General features: G+C 43.9%; 1 protein-coding gene and 1 long non-coding RNA gene across 6 annotated transcripts in view; one reads left to right on the top strand and one right to left on the bottom strand.

Moving 5' to 3' along the window:
• Positions 1 to 25,693, bottom strand: part of LOC137541571 (uncharacterized) — a 1,030,398-nt gene that overhangs the window by 2,791 nt on the left and 1,001,914 nt on the right. The gene's annotated exons all lie outside the window — the stretch shown is intronic.
• The window catches only part of ASIC2 (acid sensing ion channel subunit 2), a 1,273,426-nt gene that overhangs the window by 1,223,682 nt on the left and 24,051 nt on the right, over positions 1 to 25,693 (top strand). For both annotated transcript variants that reach the window (XM_068262936.1, XM_068262935.1), the window contains exons 6-7: positions 21,189 to 21,342; positions 24,551 to 24,642. In XM_068262936.1, the coding sequence (XP_068119037.1) occupies positions 21,189 to 21,342; positions 24,551 to 24,642 (246 nt within the window). The remainder of the gene's footprint in view (positions 1 to 21,188; positions 21,343 to 24,550; positions 24,643 to 25,693) is intronic.

Raw genomic sequence — 25,693 nt, 5'->3', positions numbered from 1 at the left:
ACAATAAGATACAATTATAACAATTAAACTTATATTAATGCTTTTTAACAAACTTAATTATAAGTTTCAGTTTTTAAAGAGGGAAGATAAACAATTTAACAATTGCCAATTTCATACACATTATTTAATGATTTATAAATTTGTAAATTGTTATTTGTAAATATTTCTATAAAAGATATTTACACCCCGCGCCCTTTTTGTCCAGGCGCCCTTTTTGTACGTACGCATTACTACAACCCACCCAATCACAGAGGAACTTCCCTATAAGGTTTCCCGCTGGGTACCCTAACGTAGAGTAACACCAAAATGTTTTCCTGAAGGCCCTGTCCCTTCATTCCTTGTTCTGCTGCAGCCGTACGTCTGCATTCCTGCAGCATTTACCCCCTTTATTTCTACCTCTGTGATGATACAAGTACAGCCAGCATTCTCCCCGGACAGAATGGTTTTTCCACCCCTGGATGGGCTCAGAGTGTGTAGTGTGCTGGAACGGACTAGCCGATCAGGTGGTGTATTTATGTGTAGCACACAAATATGACATCATGTAAAGGCACGTGGGGGAAAAGGGAGGAAAAGGGAGGGGCCAGGAGCAATGAGCAGAGGAGGTGAGAGGAGGACAACAAAGCCATGGAGCACATTAATGGGGAACTGAAGAGAGAGGTAAATGGAGGCTATCATGTTTATTTCCTTTTAGACAATACCAGTTGCCTGGCAGCCCTGCTGATCCTCTGCCTCTAATACTATTAGCCATAGCCCCTGAACAAGCATGCAGCAGATCAGGGGCTCGATTCACAAAGCGGTGCTAACCCAGTTAGAGACTTTAGGCATGATAACCATTGCACCACTCTGGTGAAAAGCCAGTCTAGGTGTGATAAGTTTAGGCATGATAAGTTTAGGGGCTCGATTCACAAAGCGGTGCTAACCCAGTTAGCATGCCTAAAAGACTTTAGGCATGATAACCATTGCACCATGCTGGTGAAAAGCCAGTTTAGGCGTGATAAGTTTAGGTGTGATAAGTTTAGGTGTGATAAGTTTAGGCATGCTAAGTTTAGATAAGTTTAGATCGCTTGCAAAGTCCCGCACGCAAAGCAGCGCCATTAAACTTTATACAAAGTGCACCAGTCTTTGCTAGCGTAAAACTTTTGATCAGCTGTGCACTGCGGTGCTAACGCAGTTGGCGCTTAAACTTAGCATGCCTAAACTTATCACACCTAAACTTATCATGCCTAAACTTATCACACCTAAACTTATCACTCCTAAACTTATCATGCCTAAACTGAGTTTAGGCATGATAAAGGGCTTTTCACCAGCGTGTTAACTGTTAGCACCGCTTTGTGAATCAGGCCCTAGGTGTGATAAGTTTAGGCATGCTAAGTTTAGATAAGTTTAGATCGCTTGCAAAGTCCCGCACGCAAAGCAGCGCCATTAAACTTTATGCGAAGTGCACCAGTCTTTGCTAGCGTAAAACTTTTGATCAGCTGTGCACTGCGGTGCTAACGCAGTTGGTGCTTAAACTTATCACACCTAAACTTATCACACCTAAACTTATCATGCCTAAACTTATCACACCTAAACTTATCACACCTAAATTTATCATGCCTAAACTGAGTTTAGGCATGATAAAGGGCTTTTCACCAGGGTGCTAACTGTTAGCACCGCTTTGTGAATCAGGCCCCAGGTGTTTCAGTGGTTCAGACTTATAAGTCTGATCTGACAAGACTACCTGCATGCTTGTTTCTGGTTTTAATCAGATACTACTGCAGAGGAATAGACCAGCAGGGCTGCCAGGCAACTGGTATTGATTAAAAGGAAATAAACATGACAGCCTCCATATAGCTCTCTCTTCAGTTCCCCTTTAAAGGGAACCAGAGAGGAGATAGAGGCTGATATATTTATTTTCTTTTAACCTGCAAAATGGCCATTTATAATCATCCTACTTGTGTACCATTAGTGCAAATAGGAGGAGTTTATTTATGCAGCCTATGGCATGAAGTGGTTACATAATACTTATTAGGGCTCAAACCCACTAGCAACCTTTTATAAGCGCTAGTGATTTGAAAAAGCTCTTGCTAATGCAATGCTATGGGTTTTTTTTTTTTTTTTTTTTTTTTTTATAAAATCACATCACTGAAGTGGGATCACACCCATAGCATTACATTAGCAAGAGCTTTTTAAATCACAAAGCGCTCAGAAAAGCACTGCTAGTGGGTTTCAGGCCTCACCTGAAATTCTGCTGATCTTTCTAAACATTAGTGTCTGACAAGATAAGCTGCATGTTTATTTCAGGTGTGTCATTCAGATTTTTGTCAGAAATACCTGATCTGCAATGCTTGGTGCAGTGGATCAGGAGGACAGCCAGGCAATTGGTATTGTAAATGTCAGCCTCCATATGTCTCTCACCTCAGGTTCCCTTTAACCTCAGCGGTATGGACGACTATACACGTCCATCACCGCCGGAGGTCGCCGCTCAGGCCTTGCTGGGCCGATTTGAGCGAAATAAAAAGCAGCACACGCAGCCGGCACTTTACCAGCCGCGTGTGCTGCCTGATCGCCGCCGCTCTGCGGCGATCCGCCACGAGCAGCGGCAAAAGAGGGTCCCCCCAGCCGCCCGAGCCCTGCGCAGCCGCAACAAAAGTTCCGGCCAGCGCTAAGGGCTGGATCGGAGGCGGCTGACGTCAGGACGTCAGCTGACGTCCATGACGTCACTCCGCTCGTCGCTATGGCGACGATGTAAGCAAAACAAGGAAGGCTGCTCATTGCGGCCTTACTTGTTTATTCTAGGCGCCGGAGGCGATTGGAAGAACGCCTCCGGAGCGCCCTCTAGTGGGCTTTCATGCAGCCAACTTTCAGTTGGCTGCATGAAACAGTTTTTTTTTAAATTAAAAAAAAACCCTCCCACAGCCGCCCTGGCGATCTTAATAGACCGCCAGGGAGGTTAAAGGGAACCTTAACTGAACGGGGGGTAAAGAGTTTCACTTACCTGGGGCTATTACCAGCCCCCTGCAGCAGTCCTGTGCCCTAGGAGCTGCTCTGGAATCCTCCGGTCCCCCGCTGTCACTTAGTTTTCGTTTTTGACGACTCACCAGTCGGCCGGCCGCCATGCGTATTATTGGACGTATTCCCTACTGCAATTAGCGCTGTTGCATTCCGCACGCGTAGATATGCGGCAACGCGTATTTTTGTACACGCTGTGGTCGGCAACAGCGCTAATTGCAGTAGGGAATGCGTCCAATAATACGCATGGCGGCCGGCCGACTGGTGAGTCGTCAAAAACGAAACTAAGTGACAGCGGGGTACCGGAGGATTCCAGAGCGGCTCCGAGGGCACAGGACTGCTGCAGGGGGCTGGTAATAGCCCCAGGTAAGTGAAACTCTTTACCCCCGTTCAGTTAAGGTTCCCTTTAAGTCAGCCCTGCTCAGCCGTATCCAGAATAAAACATAGGTATTTGGGAAGTTCAATCCCACTCTAAAACAATTAAGAATCTTTTAGCAGATGAGAAATTCACCATTTATTGAATTTATCTATGCTTTATGCAATTTTATGCTGCATGGTCTGCTGGTCTACAACATTTTTTTGTCATTTTGGCCAAAAAAAGAAAAGGGTTATTATTAATTATTTGTTCAGTGTTAATGTCATTATTATCAGGGGGGTAACTACTGGGGTAGAAAACCCTACAGATGCTGTGAGGCCCAGAGTCAGAAGGGGACAACTGGGCTTACCCACTGAAGCTCATCTGATTGTTGCCATGCAAAGCTGTGCAGAGAAGCACTGGAACTAATTTTACATATACTTGTCACAGTGCATAGGACCTCTCCTTCCATATGCCTTACGCTTGTTCTCTTTGTATATACACAGCCTTTTCCTGATGCCAGCCCTGCACCTGTTACACCACAACTGAGGCGAACAGGTTTTGGGCTAAGGTAGTGTTGACACAAGAAGCTAGGGATTGCAGTAGATAGGAGAGGCTCGCTGTAAGAGGTGCCAGTGCTTCTCTGCACACTCTGCCTGCAGAGGCGGCCTTAGAGTATGCGGGGCCTAGAGCCATAAGTGTAAGCCATATACCGTATCACCACGTTCATGGGCTTGTCCGCCTTTAATGCAGTATTCCTTATTATTGTTTGAAAACAATTATGTCAGGTAAAGGCCACTAAGCCAACCAATATAAAAACAAACATTTGCATGGTGGTTATAAGTGCGGGGGTGGGGGAGCTCATGCTTCAATTAATTTGAAAATTCTAAGGTTCAGGTTTCACAAAATTCACATTGTTGTAGTAACTTTTGTCTTGCAAAATTCAGCAATCATGAGGCCCCCAACATGACCACCTCAGCAATCACGAGGTCCCTAACAAGACAAATTCCGCAATCATGAGGCCCCCAACAAGACAAATTCAGCGGTCTTGAGGCCCCCAAAAAGACAAATTCAGTAACCATGAGGCCCCCAACAAGACAAATTCAGCAGTCATGAGGCACATAAATAGACAGCATTTCACATAAATAGGCAGAATGCCCCCTTAATATGGTAGACACCTCTCACCTGGCAGCAGTTCCCCAAAATGCACTCAATCTGACAGCAGTGGTTCCCCAAAAATAGGTAGCCCCAGGTCTATAGATGTCCCCAGAATAGGTGGTCAGCGGTATAGGTGTCCCCAGAACAGGTAGCCAGGGGTAGAGATGTCCCCAGAACAGGTAGCCAGGGGTATATGTCCCCAGTATATGTAGCCAGGGGTATATGTGCCCAGTATATGTAGTCAGGGGTATATGTGCCCAGTATATGTAGTCAGGGGTATATGTGCCCAGTATATGTAGGCAGGTGTATATGCCCCGAGTATATGTAGTCAGGTGTATATGTCCCCAGTATTTGTAGGCAGGTGTATATGTCCCCAGTATATGTAGCCAGGGGTATATGTCCCCAGTATATGTAGGCAGGTGTATATGTCCCCAGTATATGTAGCCAGAGGTATGTGTCTCCAGTATATGTAGGCAGGTGTATATGTCCCCAGTATGTGTAGTTAGGGGTATATTGTCCCAGTATATGTAGCCAGGGGTATATGTCCCCAGTATATGTAGCCAGGGGTATATGTCCCCAGTATATGTAGCCAGGGGTATATGTCCCCAGTATATGTAGCCAGGGGTATATGTCCCCAGTATATGTAGCCAGGGGTATATGTCCCCAGTATATGTAGCCAGGGGTATATGTCCCCAGTATATGTAGCCAGGGGTATATGTCCCCAGTATATGTAGCCAGGGGTATATGTCCCCAGTATATGTAGCCAGAGGTATATGTCCTCAGTATATGTAGCCAGAGGTATATGTGCCCAGTATATGTAGCCAGGTGTATACAGTGGCTTGCAAAAGTATTCGGCCCCCTTGAAGTTTTCCACATTTTGTCACATTACTGCCACAAACATGAATCAATTTTATTGGAATTCCCTGTGAAAGACCAGTACAAAGTGGTGTACACGTGAGAAGTGGAAGGAAAATCATACATGATTTCAAACATTTTTTTACAAATCAATAACTGCAAAGTGGGGTGTGCGTAATTATTCAGCCCCCTGAGTCAATACTTTGTAAAACCACCTTTTGCTGCAATTACAGCTGCCAGTCTTTTAGGGCATCTCTCTACCAGCTTTGCACAGCTAGAGACTGAAATCCTTGCCCATTCTTCTTTGCAAAACAGCTCCAGCTCAGCCAGATTAGATAGACAGCGTTTGTGAACAGCAGTTTTCAGATCTTGACGCAGATTCTCGATTGTTAGAATGGCTTATTCAAAGTCCAGATCTAAATCCACACAGATATGTTTTGTTTTAAACCATTCTATTGTTGCCCTGGCTTTATGCTTAGGGTCATTGTCCTGCTGGAAGGTGAACTTCTGTCCCAGTCTCAAGTCTTTTGCAGACTCCAAGAAATTTTCTTCCAAGATTGCCCTGTATTTGGTCCATCCATCTTCCCATCAACTCTGACCAGCTTCCCTGTCCCTGCTGAAGAGAAGCACCCCGAGGAGCATGGTGCTGCCACCACCATATTTGACAGTGGGGATGGTGTGTTTAGAGTGATGTGCAGTGTTAGTTTTCCACCACACACAGCCCTTTGCATTTTGGCCAAAAAGTTCAATTTTGGTCTCATCTGACCAGAGCACCTTCTTCCACATGTTTGCTGTGTTCCCCACATGGCTTGTGGCAAACTGCAAACGGGACTTCTTATGTTTTCTGTTAACGATGGTTTTCTTCTTGCCACTCTTCTATAAAGGCCAACTTTGTGCAGTGCAGAACTAATAGTTGTCCTATGGATAGATTCCCCCACCTGAGCTGTAGATCTCTGCAGCTCGTTCAGAGTCAACATGGGCTTCTTGACTGCATTTCTGATCAGCGCTCTCCTTGTTCGGCCTGTGAGTTTAGGTCGACGGCCTTGTCTTGGTAGGTTTACAGTTGTGCCATACTCCTTCCTTTTCTGAATGATCGCTTGAACAGTGCTCTGTGGGATGTTCAAGGCTTTGGAAATCTTTTTGCAGCCTAAGCCTGCTTTAAATTTCACAATAACTTTATCCCTGACCTGCGTGGTGTGTTCTTTGGACTTCATGGTGTTGTTACTCCCAATATTCTCTTAGACAACCTCTGAGGCTGTCACAGAGCAGCTGTATTTGTACTGACATTAGATTACACACAGGTGCACTCTATTTAGTCATTAGCACTCATCAGACAATGTCTATGGGCAACTGACTGCACTCAGACCAAAGGGGGCTGAATAATTACACACAACCCACTTTTCAGTTATTGATTTGTAAAAAAATTTTGGAATCATGTACGATTCTCGTTCCACTTCTCACGTGTACACCTATTTGTATTGGTCTTTCACGTGGAATTCCAACAAAATTGATTCATGTTTGTGGCAGTAATCTGACAAAATGTGGTAAACTTCAAGGGGGCCGAATACTTTTGCAAGCCACTGTATGTGCCCAGTATATGTAGCCAGGTGTATATGTGCCCAGAATAGGTAGCTAGGTGTCCCCCCCCCCAGCAGGAGGAGAGCAGCGCAGTGGAGGGAGAGCGGTGGGAACAGCAGCGGAGAAGGGGGGCCATATTCCCCCCCCCCTTCCCTCACCTTAGGGTGCTCTCCCTCCCTCGCTCTCTCCTCCGAAACTAAGTGCGGCGGCTGGCAGTGGGCGGAACTTACCTCCGTCACGTGACTCCGTCTGGTCTCGTCGCAGGCGCGGGATGATTTGCCGCTACTCTGGTCTGGTGCAGACCAGAGAAGCGGCTGTGGCACCAGAACTTCCAGCACTTGGAGCGACACGGAAGGTAAGTTCCGCCCACTGCCAAACGCCACCGCACATTACTTCCAGAGGGGAGAGCGAGGGAGGGAGAGCACCCTAAGGTGAGGGAAGGAGGGGGGAGATGGCCCCCCTTCCCCGCCGTCCGCACAGCTCTCCCTCTTCTCTGCTCCCCTCCTGCTGGCCGCACGGGCACGCGGCCAGGTGAGCAAGTGATCGGCGGCCCGCAGTGCGGGGCCTTTTCAAGCACAGGGCCTGGGGAGATTGCCCCACTTGCCCCCCCAAAGGCCGGCTCTGCTGCCTGGGGAGGGAGGGGGGGGGTGCTGACCTGGCATTGCCTACATGGTTAAATTGGGAAGACTGAACATAGGGTTTTAGGGGCCTGTATAAGTTTTTAAGTCGCCCGGGACGTATTTATTTGGCTACATGTACTAGTAGATCTTCTTGTCTCTCCCCTCAACTTGAAATGAACATGCTTAGTGAAGCAGAACATGCACATTTGTATCCTGATCTTCTTTGTGAAGAAGTGATGGCAAGAAGATCATATTTTGCAATTATGACAACCATCTTAAGTCTGCACTCGCCTTCAAAAAAATCTCAGCGCTGTTAAGAACCAGATAGCACAAGAAACCCAATTATGCAAGTCTAGTCATTAGCACCTCTTGCTATCGTTCACTTCTGCTATTTATGCAAATTTGACAGACTTTTTTGATGTTTAGTATTTTGAAACATCTCTTTAATTAGTGTGTAATTGTTTTTGTCTCAAATCAGCAATTCCTCCTCATTTAACTATTTTAATTATTTGCATGTGTTTTTTTTTTCATTGCTACATCCAAAGGGCCTAATTATATCAGATCATTCAATAAGAGTAGGATTGACGTTCTTTGTTATCCTTTAACTCTTTAGAGTCCTCCTCCATCCAGATAGGGCATATGATAGCTGCACAGGACATTATCAACTTTATTAATATTAAGAAATTAAGGACTGCAGAGGGAATTCGGTGATCTGCAGCTAAAAGACAAGTCATGTCAACCCACACTAAGCAGTGATGAAAGCCAGGGCTGTTTTTGACTGATCTGGTACCCCAGAGTAAGCAAACTTTGTAACCCCCAACACCCCTTTCCCAACCACCACCATACACTATGCTACTTATACAGGGAAATTGCTTTTTAATTATAACTACTGTTCTTTTCTAGGATAACATTATAATACAATAGAAGTACTTTATTTAGTCTTCTAAGGCCCCTTGCACATTTGCGTTACGCTTCCCCGTCACAAGGGCCATGCTAGTCTATGGAGCCTTGCATAGCTCACGGGATGCAACGCAGTGCTCCAGAAGTATAAAAGTCCTGACACAAAGTCTGGAGCACATTACCGCATGATCCGCACCTACCACACAGATTATGTAGCAATGCAAGTCAATGGGCAATGCAGCAAGTGTGCACAACAGAAGTGCACTGAGACACACATGGGAATCCCAGTGACATACTTCCTGCTCAGGGGCTATGCATGGGACTCTGTCGCCGCACGGTGGCGCAGGGTCATATGAAGGCTGACTTCCGCTGTGCTTGCATCGCACCACTACTAATAGGTGTGCAACCAGCCAAAAAGTTTGGCATGGGTCTTTCTAGAATCCCAGAATACCCAGAGGAAGTTTGGGCATGAAGTGGCAGATCTGCCTGATACCTCAGCAAGAGTGGGTATGGTAAAAGCAGAATAAAGGTGGGCCATATACTGGGCATAACATAGAAGTATGAACTTGGATAGGATTCTGTAGCTACAGTATTAAGCTGAAGTCCAGATGCAACGGATTGAGTCAGTGTAGCAATGTATATGTATTGTACTGATCTGCTGTACCCTCCTCCAGTGTCTCTTGCTACTCTCTCTTGTAGTATACCTTGTTGTGGAGAACTCACAGAAATTACATGGATCCCGAGGCTGACATGTTTATTTCCTTTTAAATAATGGACATTGCCTGGCTTTCCAGCTGATCCTCTGTCTCTAATTCTTTAAGCCATAGACTCTGAACAAGCGTGTGCACACCTCAGGTTCCTTTTAAGAGTGAAAATAATTATGCACTTCTTTTCTCCAGTTGCACTGCAGCAAACGGACAGACAGCAGACTTTGTATGAACCCTTATTGCGCTATATTACCTTTACCCTTACATTACTCGGCCACAATAAAAATCACTATTCCTCAATACACAGGATAGAAACAGTTAAAGGTAGGAAACCCCAATAAAAAAACATAACTTACTAAGCAAGCAAGACCAGAAAATGTCAATGACCTGGATATATTACCAATAAGAGGTAAAAATCCATGACCTTCAGAAAATACCAATAACACTAGTCATAAGCAGGTATCCAATGCATGCAAATATTACCAGTGGCAAGCAGATAATATCAATCAAAGAGGGATAATACCAATTACAGGTAGGTTTAGGTAGCAGGCTGGTAGTGATAGGTTCATTCTATTAGTTGGCAGGCAGTGATGGATAGATTATGGTCATAAATAGAGACTGGTAAATTCTAGTGGCAGATATGTAGTGATCGGTATATTCTAGTGGCAGACAGCTACTAATGAGTTGATTCTGATGGCAAGCAGCAATGGGAAGATTTTGTGAAAGCCTAGTGACATGCAGATATTACGTTTTAGATTATAATGACTTAGTATTGGTAAGTGGGTACAGGCAGTAGGTGACAAGCTGTAGGTTAAAAGTAGTTAGATTGTAGTAACAGGCAGTAGGTGATAAGCTCTAAGGGCCTATTTCCACCACACGCAGATTGGATGCAGAATGGCTGCAGAAAAACTGACTCCAATGAATGCCTATGGGCGTGTTTCCACTAAACGCAATTTTTCTGAAGCAGATTTTCCCATAGGCATACATTGGAGTCAGTTTTTCTGCAGCCATGCTGCATCCAATCTGCGTGTAGTGGAAACAGGCCCTAATTAGTGAAAAGGCGACAGCTAGAGACAAGTAGTGGCACATAAAGGGTGACAGCTAGTAGCAGATAGTGGTTGATGGCTAATCCCAGATAATAGGTGGCAGGTAGTGTAAGAAAGTTAATGGCAGGTACTGACAGATAATGGAGTAAAAATAGTGACAGTGGGTGATGGGTTGTGACAGACACTGATTAGTGGTTGGTGACAGTTAACAGGTGACATGTCAAGACACAACATTTATACTGCACTTTTCTCCTGACAGACTCAAAGAACTTTAGAGCTGTAGCCACTTGGGGCATGCTCCACATGTAGCGGGTGATGGCAACTGTAAGGTAGTAGGTAACAGCAAAGGGTTACAGCTAGTGACTGGTAGAAAGTTACAGCAACAGGTGACAGCTAGCAGGTGGTGGCTAGTGATAGGCAGTAGGTGTAGCTTCTACAGCTTCCTAGTGATAGTGGCTGGACAGATCTGTAGGACTTCCTCATTAGGAATGCTGTGCTGCTCTCAAACAATATATGTGGGAGGTGGAGCCTCTTCCTGCCACCGGCCTATCACATTCTCAGGCCACCTGGCCGACTATGATATTGAATCATGTGGTGCAGGGGAGAACGATTGACAGTAGCCGGCAACAGATTCAACTGAACCCTCATGGCTTAGAGGGGGTAAGCATGAAAGGTGGGGAAGGTGCATCCTTTGGTCCTGCAGTGCTTAGAGGCACATGCCTAGAATGCCTGTTCCAAGAAATTATTGTGACAATAGCTGCCATAATTAAAAAAAATACATAAATAAAAAAAATAGTACCAGTCTGGGATATGGTTCTGGTCTTTTGGCTTCAGTAGTTTAAATTACAACACCAGATAAGTAGCAGTTTTGAAAGCAGCATCCACAAGGTGGCTTTCATAATTTATGTCTGCTATATAGCCAACCTCCAGGCACTGTTATAAATATACCATGTAATAGCTTAGTAGTCAGACAGCTCAAATGTTATCTTTTTGCGTGAAATGATGCTTCTGCTTCCTAAGTATTGTCTCACATGATCAAAGTATCTAGGCCTCCAGGAGGCGCCTGGAGATGGCAGCCTCGGCAGCTTGCTCTGTCTTTCTATGTTTGTTTTATGTATTTTTGTTTTTCAACATTGCCTTGTGCAACCCAACCCGGACAACCTTCACCAGTGAACAACTACTGAGCATTCGGAACTTAGCTAAATATAATCTACCCCTGGATATTTCATCTACTCTTGATCTTCTGGGGATTCTGACCAGTGGAGCTACAGTGCTGAACCAGGCAGTGAGGCTTAGAAGAAGAGGCAAACGCTCTGGGATCCAGACTCGCTTTCGACACAGAGGACTGCGCTCTCCACTACCTGGAATCATACTCTCTAATGTCAGGTCCATATGCAACAAACTAGATGAGCTTCAACTACTGATCAGAACAAAGAAGGACTTTTATCTCTCTGCGGCTATTTGCTTCACAGAAACTTGGCTATCTGAGCTTATTCCAGACAACGCTCTGCCGATTAATGGATTTACACTCTACAGATCTGACCGGGACCCACTTACTTCTGGCAAAACCAAAGGTGGAGGACTCTGCTTCTATATTAATGATAGATGGTGCACGGATGTTACAGTTATTAAGAGGACATGCTCGGCTGGGCTGGAAACACTCTTCATAAACTGCACACCCTACTATTCACCCCGTGAGTTTTCTTCATTTATTTTGGCTGCTGTGTACATCCCTCCACAAACATGTATGCAGCCTGCGCTCCAAGATCTCGCAGATCAAATCACTGAGGTGGAAAGGGAGTACCCAGATTCTTTTTTTATCATACTAGGGGATTTCAACAGTGCTAACCTTTCCAAAGAACTCCCCAAATACAGGCAACACGTCACAAGCGCAACTAGAGAAGGTAAGACACTTGATCACTGTTACACTACGACTAAGGACTCGTATCACTCTGTCAGCAGGGCAGCTTTGGGGAACTCTGGTCATGCTGTTATACAGCTTATCCCAACATATATCCAAAGACTAAAAACTGCCAAACCTGTAGTGACCACAGTTAAGAAATGGACTAGTGAAGCTGTAGAAAAACTGCAGAGCTGCTTTGATTTAACTGACTGGAATTTATTTAAAGAATCCTCCAGTGACCTAAATGAATACACTGACGCTGTGACATCATATATTACCTTTTGTGAAGAGTCCTGCATCCCCACAAAAAAGTGCACCAGGTACAATAACGATAAACCCTGGTTCACATCACATCTTAGGAAGCTGCGCCTCGATAAAGAAAGGGCACATCGTACAGGCGATAAAGTCCTCTACAAAGCTGCGAAATACAAACTGAAGAGAGCCATTACCGACGCAAAAAAAGATTACTCTCAAAAACCCGAGGAAAAATTTTCTAACGCCGACTCATTCACAATATGGAAATCTCTACATGAAATTACCAGCTACAGGAGTAAATCTCCTCCCCCCTCACTACATAACCTGCAGCTTGTAAATGAACTGAATACATTTTATTGCAGGTTTGACACTACCAACAAAAGCCAAACACAACAAGTCAATTTGCATCTCTGCCACAGGCAAACTGAACACTCTTCCTGCCAGCCAACGTCTCCACCCCCTGCGGTGCCTCAGCAACTACACAACACAGGAGGCCAGACACAATCTATTGACCTGTCCCCAGATGTGCATGCTCTAACAATATGCCAATCAGATGTAAATAGACTCTTTAAAAAACAAAACACCAGGAAAGCAATGGGACCAGACGCTGTGTCTGCGAAATGCTTGAATCTCTGTGCCGACCAATTAGCGCCTGTATTTACAGACATATTTAAAGCATCTCTAGAACTCTCAATTGTTCCTGCCTGTTTTAAAAGCGCAACTATTGTACCAATTCAAAAAAAAAAAAACCTACATGTTTAAATGATTACAGGCCTGTTGCCCTGACATCACTGGTCATGAAAGCATTTGAAAAACTGATAATGACTTATCTGAAATCCATCACAGATCCCCTGCTGGACTCTTTGCAATTTGCCTACAGGCCTAACAGATCCGCAGACGATGCCGTGAACATGTGTATGCATTATGTACTACAGCATTTAGATATCCCAGGAACCTACACCAGGATTTTATTTATAGATTTCAGCTCTGCATTTAATACCATAATTCCATCACTGCTGCACAGCAAGCTCTCCCAGCTACACATACCTGAATCCCTCTGCAAATGGATAACCGACTTCTTAACCGACAGAAGACAGCGTGTTAGACTTGGTAAACTCACATCAAGCTCTCTGACAGTCAGTACTGGTGCACCCCAGGGCTGTGTGCTTTACCCACTGCTGTACTCACTTTACACCAATGACTGCATCTCCACAGATCCATCTGTTAAGGTTCTGAAGTTTGCAGACGACACAACAGTTGTTGGTCTCATTCAAAACGGGGATGAGTTTGCATACAGGCATGTGGTGGGACAGCTTTCCTCCTGGTGCAGCAGCAACAACTTGGAACTAAATGCTCTCAAAACCATGGAGATGATAATAGACTTTAGGAGATCTCCCCCCCAGCACCTCCCCTTAACCATAAATGGATCCACAATAACCCAAGTGTCGTCATTCAAGTTTCTTGGGTCCACGATCTCAAATGACTTAAAATGGGACAACAACACTGCCACTATTGTAAAGAAAGCACAACAGAGAATGTACCATCTACGGCAGCTGAAAAAGTTTGGCCTACCTCAAAATCTAATGGTGCAGTTCTACAATGCAATCATCGAATCCACCATAACATCATCTATGACTGTATGGTTCAGCTCCTGCTCAGCATTAGAAAAGGGGAGGCTGCAGCGCATCATCCGATCAGCAGAAAGGATAATTGGCTGTAGCTTACCTTCCCTGCAGGATCTTTACACTAGCAAGTGCAGAAAGAGAGCAACCAAAATTGCCTCTGACCCCTCTCACCCAGCTCACTCCATCTTCCAGCGCATGCCTTCAGGAGTAAGATTCCGGTCAATCGCTACCAAAACCTCTAGACACAGGAACAGTTTTTTTCCTCAAGCGGTAGCCATACTTAATGCTGAACCACGTTAGAGCTGCTAGGACTGAAAGTAATCAGCACAGAACTAAACATGAAAAATTCTCACATTGCTTACTGCCACTATACTTATAATGTCCTTAACTTGTAATATTCACACTGTCTGTCCTTGTATTGTTTTTGTTTGTGTTTGTTAAGCAACTGCCAAGACAAATTCCTTGTAGGTGCAAACTTACTTGGCGAAAATAAATTGATTCTGATTCTGAATTCAAGACAGTCCATTTGAGGCTCAGTAGATCATCCTGCTCCTCAGACTGAAAGGGGGAGGACATAGTCTGAATTTTCTGGGAAAACTGCAGTCTATGCCAATGACAGTCTAGTACAGGGTGGGCAAACTTTTTGACTCGAGGGTTACATGGGGTTCTTAAATTTGATCGGGGCCAGACCAAAACAGGAATGCATTGCGCTAAGCGCCGCGACAACAAATTAGTGTGGTCATGACAGGATGTAGGTAGAGCTAACTGTAAGGTAACTGTGTAGCGCAAAGACAGTGGACCCAAGTTTTCTCCCAAAACACAGGCAAAGTGACCCTAAAGTTAATTATACAACGTTCCCCCACCCCCAACCACATACAGCATGGCAGCAGGCAGACTTTTTTTGCATCAAACAAGGCCCAGGGACAGCAGGCAGACCCCTTCAGACAAAAAGAAACGTAATGCAGCAGCGTTTCACTAGAAAATACACATAATTCGGTAGTGATTCACCAGAAAATATACAAAATGCACCATGCATTTCCCTAAAAAATAAACCTAATAGTGCAGTGTTTCACTAGAAAATACAGATGAGGGTGCAGCGTTTCACCAGAGAATGCAGATAATGGGGTAGCGTTTCCCCAGAAAATTAATATAATTGTGCAGTGTTTCCCCAGAAAATATGGTTAATGGCACAGCATTTCCCCAGATAATTCATATAATAATGGTTTAGCATTTCGCCAGAAAATACAAATAATGCAGCGTTTCCACTGAAAATACACATAATGGCGCAGCGTTACCCCAGAAAATTCATATAATGACGTAGTGTTTACCCAGAAAATACACATAATGGCACAGCGTTTCTCCAGAAAATACACATAATGATGGTGCAGAGTTTCACAGGAAAATACACAGAATGGTGCAGCATTGCCCCAGAAAATACAGTTAATGTGGCAGCGTTTCACCAGAAAATACACATAATGGTGCAGCAATTTACCAGAAAATACACATAATGGTGCAAAGTTTCCCCAGAAAATTCATATAATGGCACCACGTTTCCCCAGAAAATTCACATAACGGCACAGTGTTTCGCCAGAAAATCCATATAATGGTGCAGCTTTTCTCCGGAAACTACAGATAATGCGGAAGCGTTTCCTCAGACAATACAGATAATGGTGCAGCGCTTCCCCAGAAAAAATGTCAAAGTTTCCCCAGACAATACAGTTAATGATGCAGCGTTTCCCCTAAAACATTTCACATAATGGCACAGTGTTTATCCAGAAAATTCATATAATGGCGTAGTGTTTCCCCAGAGATTTCATATTAAGGTGCAGCGTTTCCCCGGAAACTACAGATAATGCGGCAGCGTTTCAGCAAGAAAATACACATTATAGCGCAGCATTTCCCTAGAAAATATGGCAACGTTTCCCCCAGACAATACAGATAATGGCGCAGCGTTTCCCTAGAAAATACAGTTAACGCTGCAGGGTTTCACTAGGAAATATACATAATGGCACAGCATTTCACCCAAAAATACATATAATGGTGCAACTTGTTTATACCAGTGTGGAAGCTCTTTGATTAGCCGATGTCCAATAAATCACTTTTAGAGTGCAGAACAGGACTAAAAACATTTGTGCCTAGAATGGGGTTTTCAGTGGATCGTTAATGAAGATGATCTTGCCCAGAAGCCACCTCCCACATTTCCTTTTAGAAAATAATGGTGATAGAGATTTCATCAACCACATACATCTCTTTAAAAACATGTAAACTGTCAACTCCTTTATGCTATATGGACCTTTCCTTTTAAATAAAGTTGAGTTACTCTAAGCTGTACATTGTCCATTTCATACTGCTCAGCTTGTGCCGAATCAGCATGCCATTTCTAACCTCCTGAAGAGGCTGTTTGTGTCGGGTTGGCACTTGCTTAGTACACATTATCCTTGAACAAACTCTGCCCCGTGCTACAACTGTCCCCAGGTGAGATCGGAGGCACTCTGAGAACAAGGCACCACATCCAAGCAAGCCAGACAGCCTGAAGAACAAATCCAATGTTTGAAACATTCACATCCCTTGGGGCTTGTTCACACATATGCAGTAAACAAATGCCAGTGCCACGAAATCAAACATTTCAAAGCAGTGGGAAGGTTTAGGAGCACAAGAAAGCAAGAAAAATATAGCTGTAAAATGTTGGCACTGGCAGTAGGAGGCATTGTGAGCTTGCAAGGGCAGTGACCTACGGGGAATGTTTTATCTGTGAAATGAATGTGTATTGTGTGTCTTGCATGTTTTCATACTATGCATTCACTATGTATGTGGTGGTGTGCTTGTGTTCCTGAATGACTGAACTGTGCATAAACTATGCATGTATTTATGGAACCCGCTATTGTCTGCATTGTACTCTATACAGCAATACAGAAGATAAGTGCTATATAAATGAAGTGCATTAAAAGTACAATACTAAATGTGGAACATTCTCAACTGCATGCCTGTGTGTACGCAAACCTTTCACTGCCTGGGATTGTTTAGTGTTTGTGTGTGAACAATTCCCATTGTTACAGCCAGACCTCGTTCACATAAAGGCATCTAAAAAATGATTCCCATAATGTTTACATTCATTTTTAATGGTTCCCTTTACTAAGCCTGTAATGTGCTTTCACTGAATCTGCTTAACATCCCTTAGATGCTATACAACCAATAAAGATCCAATTTTGGTCCTTAAAGCGGATCCGAGATGAAAAACTAAAAAGAAGTAACTTGTCTATATATTTTATCTAAAGTTTAGATAGTTTACACAGCAAATCTAGCTGTAAACAGCTTCAACAGTATATGATTATTTCTTCCTGTGATACGAGGGAAGCCATGTTCTGTTTGTAAACATTACACACAGACAAGCTTATCTGCATCTCCAGCCCTCAGCCTAATCCCCCCCTCCTCCTCCCCTCTGCCTCTGAAATCTCTGGCTAGTAATACCCCACCCCCCTCCTTCTGCCCAGACTGAGCTCCCATGAGCCCTTGCTACAGTGCTAAGGCTCTCTGAAAGGCTGTGGGTGAGGCTTGTTTAGTTTATAGGGAATTCGAGTATTAAAACAAAAAAGTATTTGGCTTGAGGAATGCCCTATAAACAATAGGAAAGGAATACAATTATGCAATGAGTAAAAGTTTATCTCGGATTCACTTAAGGAACCAATATCATGTATCAGTATGAGCATGTGTGGCAATTCATGCCATACACTCCGCGAACTTACTTGATGGATTTGATCACTCTAATCGAATATGTTGTAAATCTTTAGCACAACATGCCTAATTGATTAGTACAATCAACAGTTGATTGTACATATAGAAAATGGGGGGGGGTGCACACACTAGTGTACTTCTGTCCATTTTACAGCAAATGTGTATCAGCCTGTAGCATTAATGTGTTGCTGAAACGTAGACAGAAGCACGTTAGTGTGTCCAGGCCCTAATTGGAGATTGAGTTTGTTGTCTGCAGGAAGTGACATCATTGTTAACAAGACCCGATAGGAGAATTATTCTACAAACATATTTAGGAGACTTGCTACCATCACTGGTTTTCAGACAGAGCTGCATATGTCAGAGGTTACTATGCCACATGATATATACTCTGTACTTTGTATGTGTGTATGCTGTCCTATCCAATCATATGCTTGAGGAAGGGTGCTGTTTGGTGGTTAGGGCTGGGGACCCCATTAGAACATTTTTTTGTGGGACCCATGGTTTCTACTTACACCTAGAAATCTACAGTTTAGCAGCCAGATGTATTAAATATTGTAAAGGATGTGTTTAACATAGGTACTACTGTAATTCACTGTAATGGATTGGTGTAAGCATAGCACTGCAGGTCTAGCTACGTTGTAAGGAAGCCTTACTGCTGTTAGCTCAGGCACTGAGCAGAGTCACTAGCTTAGATCTGTGCATCTGCTGACTCAGCTCGGCCTCTGCTTTGAAGTGAGCAGAGAAAGCTGGGATCTGAACAGCGGTTAACTCTTCAGGACAGTCACAGAGCGGAGTGGGGACTGTCCTCATAAAACATGTCTCCCTTTCCATAAATTATAGTCTAATCACAAAAATGCAATGCTTTCAAATTAACTTCAGGGGGGAAAAATTGTGAAAAGTAGTTACTAATTTACATATTCTCTGATATTCTAACTTCCATGAAAATGCATACAAACAAGAATGGTCCAGCCTTTACTACAGGTCATAAACTAAGTACAGGCACTCGATTTTCATTTATCACATCATTTGTAGTTGCTTTGGTCGTACAGGTATCCCACCATGCTATTTACCAATCCATCATGCTTGTTCACTGAACAACTAAATACAAGATTTAAGAAGCCATTCTCTCCCAGATACAAGAATTAAAGGAATACTATCAATACCCAAGTATTCTAAAATTACAACGTACAAATAATGTCTAAGTAGCTGTGTTAACATTTTAATACTATTCATGTTAAATATCAGAGGCAAAAACTTTAAATCGTGTGTAGATTTTAGCTACATTTGGAATGTCTCATTTCCAGAGGTATGAATCTCAGCAGCCTGACATGCTAAGAACAGTGTAATATTACAGCAGATATCAGGTTTCACACACTTCAGCGGGGGAGGACTGGGACCTTTCAGCCTGGGGGAAAAATACAAACTAGAGGCCCGTTTCCATGGCAGCCCCAGCCCAAATGACGTCAGATACGCACCCCACGTGCTACATGCTGGTAGTCACGTGGGGCGCGCATGTGGAAATACAGCAAGTACACTTCCAGGGCAGTGTGACAGGTAAAGCACAGGCACCGGGGATCACATAATACATTTGAAGGGAGGACAGCAAGGGTTTTCCGATGTGTCCATCATTCGTGATTATCGCACGTCGTTACCACAGCGGGCGCAGGCGCAGCGCACCAAATCAACCACATCGGCCTGAGAATTCCCAGCATCTCAGATTCAACCAATTTCCATCCAAAATCAGTCAAATCGTCAATTGGGCATGCTTGTGGCGGCACAGATTTTTCACCCAATCCAATAGTAATTATCAAAACAGTTGGTTGATCGCCGAGACAACAGATGTATGGCCACCTTAATTCTCCAAGACTCTCCGCCCCCCTACACACACACACACACACACACACACACACACACACACACACACACACACACACACACACACACACACACACACACACACACACACACACACACACACACACACACACACACACACACACACACACACACACATATCCATAGAGGAACTGTCCCTTCAGAAGAGGGACAGTTGGGAGCTATAATGTTGTGAAAGCAGACAGAGGGTTGTTTTTTTTCTATGGACCCTGCAGGCAAGCCTCTGCTCTGCATCTTGCTGTGTACATTTACCAGCTTACCCGTCCTCTAATTGCTCCATAACTGCACCTTTATTTCTCTTAGCCAGCCTGTTTCACATTGCCTTATACAAAAACCTGAATGCAGCAGGCACTGTACCAGCCCTAAATCCTTAAAAGAGAGGTAGCCTGGGGGGAAATCTACCCCTTTCCCCCCTGGCCAGTCCTCCCGCTTCAGTATTACAAATGTTTATGTTGCACATAAGATACATTTCCTCTGCTATCTGTGAGAGAAAGCTCTGACTGAGCTCTTTGCCACAGAGTTAACAGATGCACTGTGAGGGAATTTCCCCCCTCCCCTCATGGCTGAGTCTACCTCAGAATTTCAGCAGACTGGCATCAGAAAAATGTAAAAGGAATTTGATAACAGTAATCAAATAGATAAGCAGTGAACTGTATACACCAGTACTTAGCAGCACTTCCCAAACATTTCCTATCTAAATTGAAAAAAAAAACATGTTCATCGATAGTGTTCCTTTAAGTAGGCATGTGCCCCCAAGACAGGGCTGTGGCATCGGTACAAAAAGCATCTGACTCCTCAGTTTATGAAACCACCAACTCCAGGCACCCAAAATGGCTTGGACTCTGACGTCTTATACTTACCAGGGCTCTGGATGTGGTAGAAAAAACATCTGACTCCCCACTTCAACTCCTTAGTTTTTGAAACCACAGACTATGACTCTAAGTACTTAAAATTGCTCCGACTCCACAGCCCTGCCCCCGTTACAAGAATTAAGCAGCCATGTGCCCCCAGATACAAGAAGTGCATAGCTATGTACCCCTATATACAATAAATGGGTAGCCAGGTGCTCCCAGACACAAGAATTGGGTAGCCACGTGCCTCCAGAAACAAGAAGTGGATTGACATGTACCCCCAGACTGAGGATGGAATATTTTGTTTGCCATACATTATGTAACATAATGTGTCACTATGGCACATATGCTGTATAAAGCGAAATTAGCCCAATTACACAAATCTGGGGGGGAAAAAAGCAAGATATAAAAAAAGGTTGATTCACTACGCTGCGCTAAAGCAGCAGCACGAGGTAAAAAAAAATGATACTTTACTAGCGCAGCAGTAGTAGCAGTCACGCTATAAAAGGAGCACACATAACCTAAGAGCACATGCTACGCAGCAGGGCTGCGCATAGGGGGTGATTTTTTCTCACGCTGCTGCTTTAGCACAGCATAGTGATACAACTGATCTTTGCAGCACTTGTCAGGTACATGAACATTATTTTACAACCTGTGCTACACACCAGTAAATCTCCTCATGACCAGCTGTAATCTCTGTTCTCCTGTCCCTGCAGGTTTGCTGACAGAGAAGGATGGAGGGTACTGCATGTGTACAATGCCTTGTAATGTTACCAGATACAACAAGGAGCTGTCCATGGTGAAGATCCCCAGCAAGACATCTGCCAAGTATTTGGAAAAGAAGTTTAACAAGTCAGAGAAGTACATTTCGTACGTGTTCTCCTGCAGGAGCTACGCATGCTGTGTTGTATGTAGTAAGGCTATACATCTCTTGTACTGCAGTATTCCTGTAACGTGTACTTGCAGGATAGCCGGTTGCTCAGCCATTTGCCTAGCTGAAGGCTGGGGCACATAAGCACTATTCCACCTTCTGCTGAGCACTATGGTAAGGCAGTCTGCTGCTCCACAGCTATTTGGACTGCAGAACAAAGCCAGTAAATTGGTGTCCACATGCTGCACTGCAAAAACTGCTGGTCAGTTTACATTACAGGAACATACAACATTAGGTTCAATACATCCTAATACCATGTCTGGTTTCTCTTATCTGCTGCACCGGTTGCACTAAGCATAACTCAGAGTATGAGGCTGGCTTCACACTGCAGATTGGCACAAAACAGGCCTTTGGGTATTACTGCGTTAGTATGCGGTAATAATCGTCTGGCAGCTGGCCAAGCAGGAAGTGACGCTCACTTCCTGTAGCCGATGCAATCACGTGTGCGGAAGCGTATTGCAAAAAAATGTGCACACACGATGCGTTAAATCTGCGGCTGGTTGTCACATTGAAATGCGTCGCCATAGACTTACATGACTTCCAGTCCACCAAACGTCTACACAGAACCGCGCAGTAACATACTGTAGATCTGTAGTAGAGCGTCAGGGATGTGGCAAAAACGTCTCTTCCATCACATCGCGCCGTACAGCGTCAGTGTGAAAGCCTCCATAAACTTTAATTGCTCTGCAGTGGGGTTCGGTAAAGTGCAGGCCCAGTGTGAAATGGCCCTGAGGGTACAGGCTGTGTATCGGCACCAATAGACACTATTAAAATAAAGGTAAGACCTAAGACCCACTAAGGACACTTTGTGGCAATCACAAAACGTCTGTGATCTGCCGAAGTTCTGAGATTTCACAGCAATTCCTAAAACCTTCAAAATGTGGCTACTGTAGCCACTGATGCGATCGCTGCAATCAGTGATTTATGCTGCTAGTGGGGCCACCCCCATAGGCATCCACTGGTGTAGCACTTTGCCAATTGCCAGCGATCAGTAAGTGCTGCGCTCCCAGTGAGTCCCAGGCCTAATGCCCAGTACACACAATGAGATTTCCTGCCAGATCGATTATTTCCAACATGTCCGATCTGAGTTCCGATCGATTTTCCATAGGTGTGAAAGGAAAATCGAAGGGAAACATCAATTGGGAATCAGATCGGACATGTTGGAAATAATCTATCTGGCAGGAAATCTGCCAGAAAATCTCATCGTGTATACCTAGCAGAGGGATTGCCGGGAAAATCAACTATTGTATCCAAGAGGACTTATTCATCCACAACTGCTGTAGATGTTATTCTGTAGAAATCAGGCAGCCGTATATTGTGTGCAGTAAAGGAGGTCTAGTGTAATGCGCAGAAAGATATGGTTATTAATCAAAATTCTGATTAACCTTCCCAGATTCCTTATTGTTAGTAAAGGTAAATACGGGACTGTGCCATTCCTCATGATTGATGCAGCTGGCCCAGAGCAATTCCCTTTGGAAAAACCAGTGATGTGATCCCGAGTCAGACAGCTAACCAAGAGAGTGGACAGCCTTTCCCCAGCACAAAGCCATCCCCTGGCCCAGACCACCTATTACTTCAGCTGTTAAAACATTGTCCCCTAACCAGTTAGCTTTTCTCCTGCATGAGAATCCTCTCTGAGGATGACTCCCATTGGTCAGTTTAGTAGACCAATGAGAATCCTCCCTGAGGTCTGCAAGAGGTGCAGTGGAAGTCAGTAGTGTGTCGGGTTGCTCGGCAATGTAGTGGCGATGCTGCAGGTTAAACTGGAGGGAAGTAGCAGTAATGTGGTGCTGAAAGACAGCTCCACAGCACAAGCCTTTCAGGTAGGGGCAAAGCTTGTATAAGCTAAGCACTTCTCGCTTAGCCATCACACAGGTGAAACGGATTTACCGTCAATGCCTGAGCGAAGGTCAGGTGATTAAAATAAAAAACTCACATGGAGTAATCTTCTTATCATCCACAATTCGTATTTTGCCCATGGACTGAGGTGCAGGTTTGGGAGAAAAGGATCACAGCACATGAAAATAAAGAGTAAAATTAACCACTTAAGCTCTCAGTCGTTTTCACTTTATGCATCCGAGCAATGTTCACCTCCCATTCATTAGCCTATAACTTTATCACTACTTATCACAATGAACTGATCTATATCTTGTTTTTTCTGCCACCAATTAGTTTTTCTTTGGGGGGTACATTTTGCTAAGAGCTACCTTACTGTAAATGCATTTTAACAGTAAGAATAAAAAAAAAAATGAAAAAATTCATTATTTGTCAGTTTTCAGCCATTATAGTTTTAAAATAATACATGCCTCTATAGTTAAAACCTACGTATTGTATTTGCCCATTTGTCACGGTTATTTCACCGTTTAAATTATGTCCCTATCACAATGTATCGCGACAATATTTTATTTGGAAATAAAAGAGCATTTTTTCCATTTTGCATCCATCACTATTTACAAGCTTATAAAAAAAAGAGAGAAATATTTCATCTTTACATAGATATTTAAAAAGTTTAGACCCTTAAGTAAATATTTGTGTTTGTTTTTTTTTATAGTAATGTTTTTTTTTTTTTATTAAACATTTTATGTGGGCATTTTTGGGAGGGTGGGATATAAAAAGTGTTTTATTTGGGGAAATATTTGTGTATTGTAATGTTTTTTTACTTTTACTTGTAGTTTTACTTTTTGACCACAAGATGGCAATCTTGACTTTGTTTACATGACATCACTCTAAGCGTACAATGTACGCTTAGAGGGACATAGCTTCAGAAAAAGCGTAGCTTCCGAGAGAAGCTGTCGCTTTTTCAGCGGGGGAGAGGAATCAGTGATCGGGCTCCATAGCCCGATACATTGATTCCTGGGCTACCAAATCCGCGGCCGGGAGTGCGCGTGCATGCGTTTTTATACGTCAAGGAGGACAAAGTGGTTAAAGGCTATGCGAGTTACTGGCTTCACAAACCTATGTATGTGACAGAGCTGAAGTCATGGCAGTGAAAGCCTGCTGCAGCAGTTCCCAAGAGATATACATAAAACACCCCAATAAAAACCCACATAACTCATGCTCAGCAGATTCTACCAGTGACAAAGCTATCAATGTGGGAGGAAGCACCTTTTCGGAATGTATCTAACGTCACTTGTTTCCTTTACACAGGGAGAATATTCTGGTTCTGGATGTCTTCTTTGAAGCTTTGAATTATGAGACGGTAGAACAGAGAAAGGCTTACGAGGTAGCCGGGCTGCTTGGTGAGTCGGCACATGTCCCAGCTACAACGGTGCACTGATCGCTGTGACATTCCTTTACAGTATTTGGCCTGTGACTATGTAATAACTACATGTATGTGGTCTCTTTCATCCAATTACTTTGATAGCCTCCGTGTAAATCAATATGAAAGCTCACTGCAAGGAGTTGTGTGACCCTGAAATGCAGCTCCATTCTGTACAATAATAGAAAAGTGACGGGCCTGCTGAGAGCAGGAAGCACAGCGTTTTATATGCTCTAACATATTGAACAACAAGGCTGTATTTATTTATCAGAATGTTATGTTGTTTTATCTTAAATGAATTCTCTTCTATGATGTTCTTCTCCTATCCCCGGCCTCCAATGCCTTTCATCTCTATTAGCCTTGAAATGCAGCAGTAGAGCTCCATAAGATTTCAGCTGCTCTGATACTGTATATACAGACTCAGGCAAGGGGGAACAGACACAACAAAGGTGAATACACATAAAAGGTGGCCATGCTCATAGAGGGAATGAGAGGTCTTTGGTTCCATAGCTCCTCCTCTGCTAGATATCTTATCTCTCCGACCCATATTCTGATGACATCACTGCAGGAAATAGACAAGCGAAGCCTGACCTGCTCTTCCTCCTTCATAGATATACTGTACATGGCGTGATTTCTGCTGGTCATCAGCGGCCACTCCCTGCATGAGAGTCCCATATCCAGGGGCATAACTATAGATCCTGCAAGGAATGCAACCACCGGGAAGCCAGGAAGCCGCAAGGGGCCTCGTTGGGGGAGAAGTTTATTTTTCCTGTCCTGAGAGACTGAGAACTAAGGGCACAGAGAGAAAAAACTTTCTGCTCTCTACACAATTGTTCCAATGACTGGGTCTGCTCAGCCTCTGATAAGGAATCACACAAAGTTTGTCAGACACAGACAAATATTTGCAAACAGCCCCTAGTGTGCAGTAGGGACTTGTGTACAGCGCCAAGCCCCCAACCTCTCTACCCCTCCCCAAGTGCCGTATACTGTAGTGATGCTGCCAGAGGAGTCTGCAGAGCCAGTTCTGCTCC

This window comes from Hyperolius riggenbachi, chromosome 12 (assembly GCF_040937935.1).
Source record: "Hyperolius riggenbachi isolate aHypRig1 chromosome 12, aHypRig1.pri, whole genome shotgun sequence".
NCBI classification, from domain to species: domain Eukaryota; kingdom Metazoa; phylum Chordata; class Amphibia; order Anura; family Hyperoliidae; genus Hyperolius; species Hyperolius riggenbachi.
This window is presented reverse-complemented; position numbering and strand designations above follow the sequence as displayed.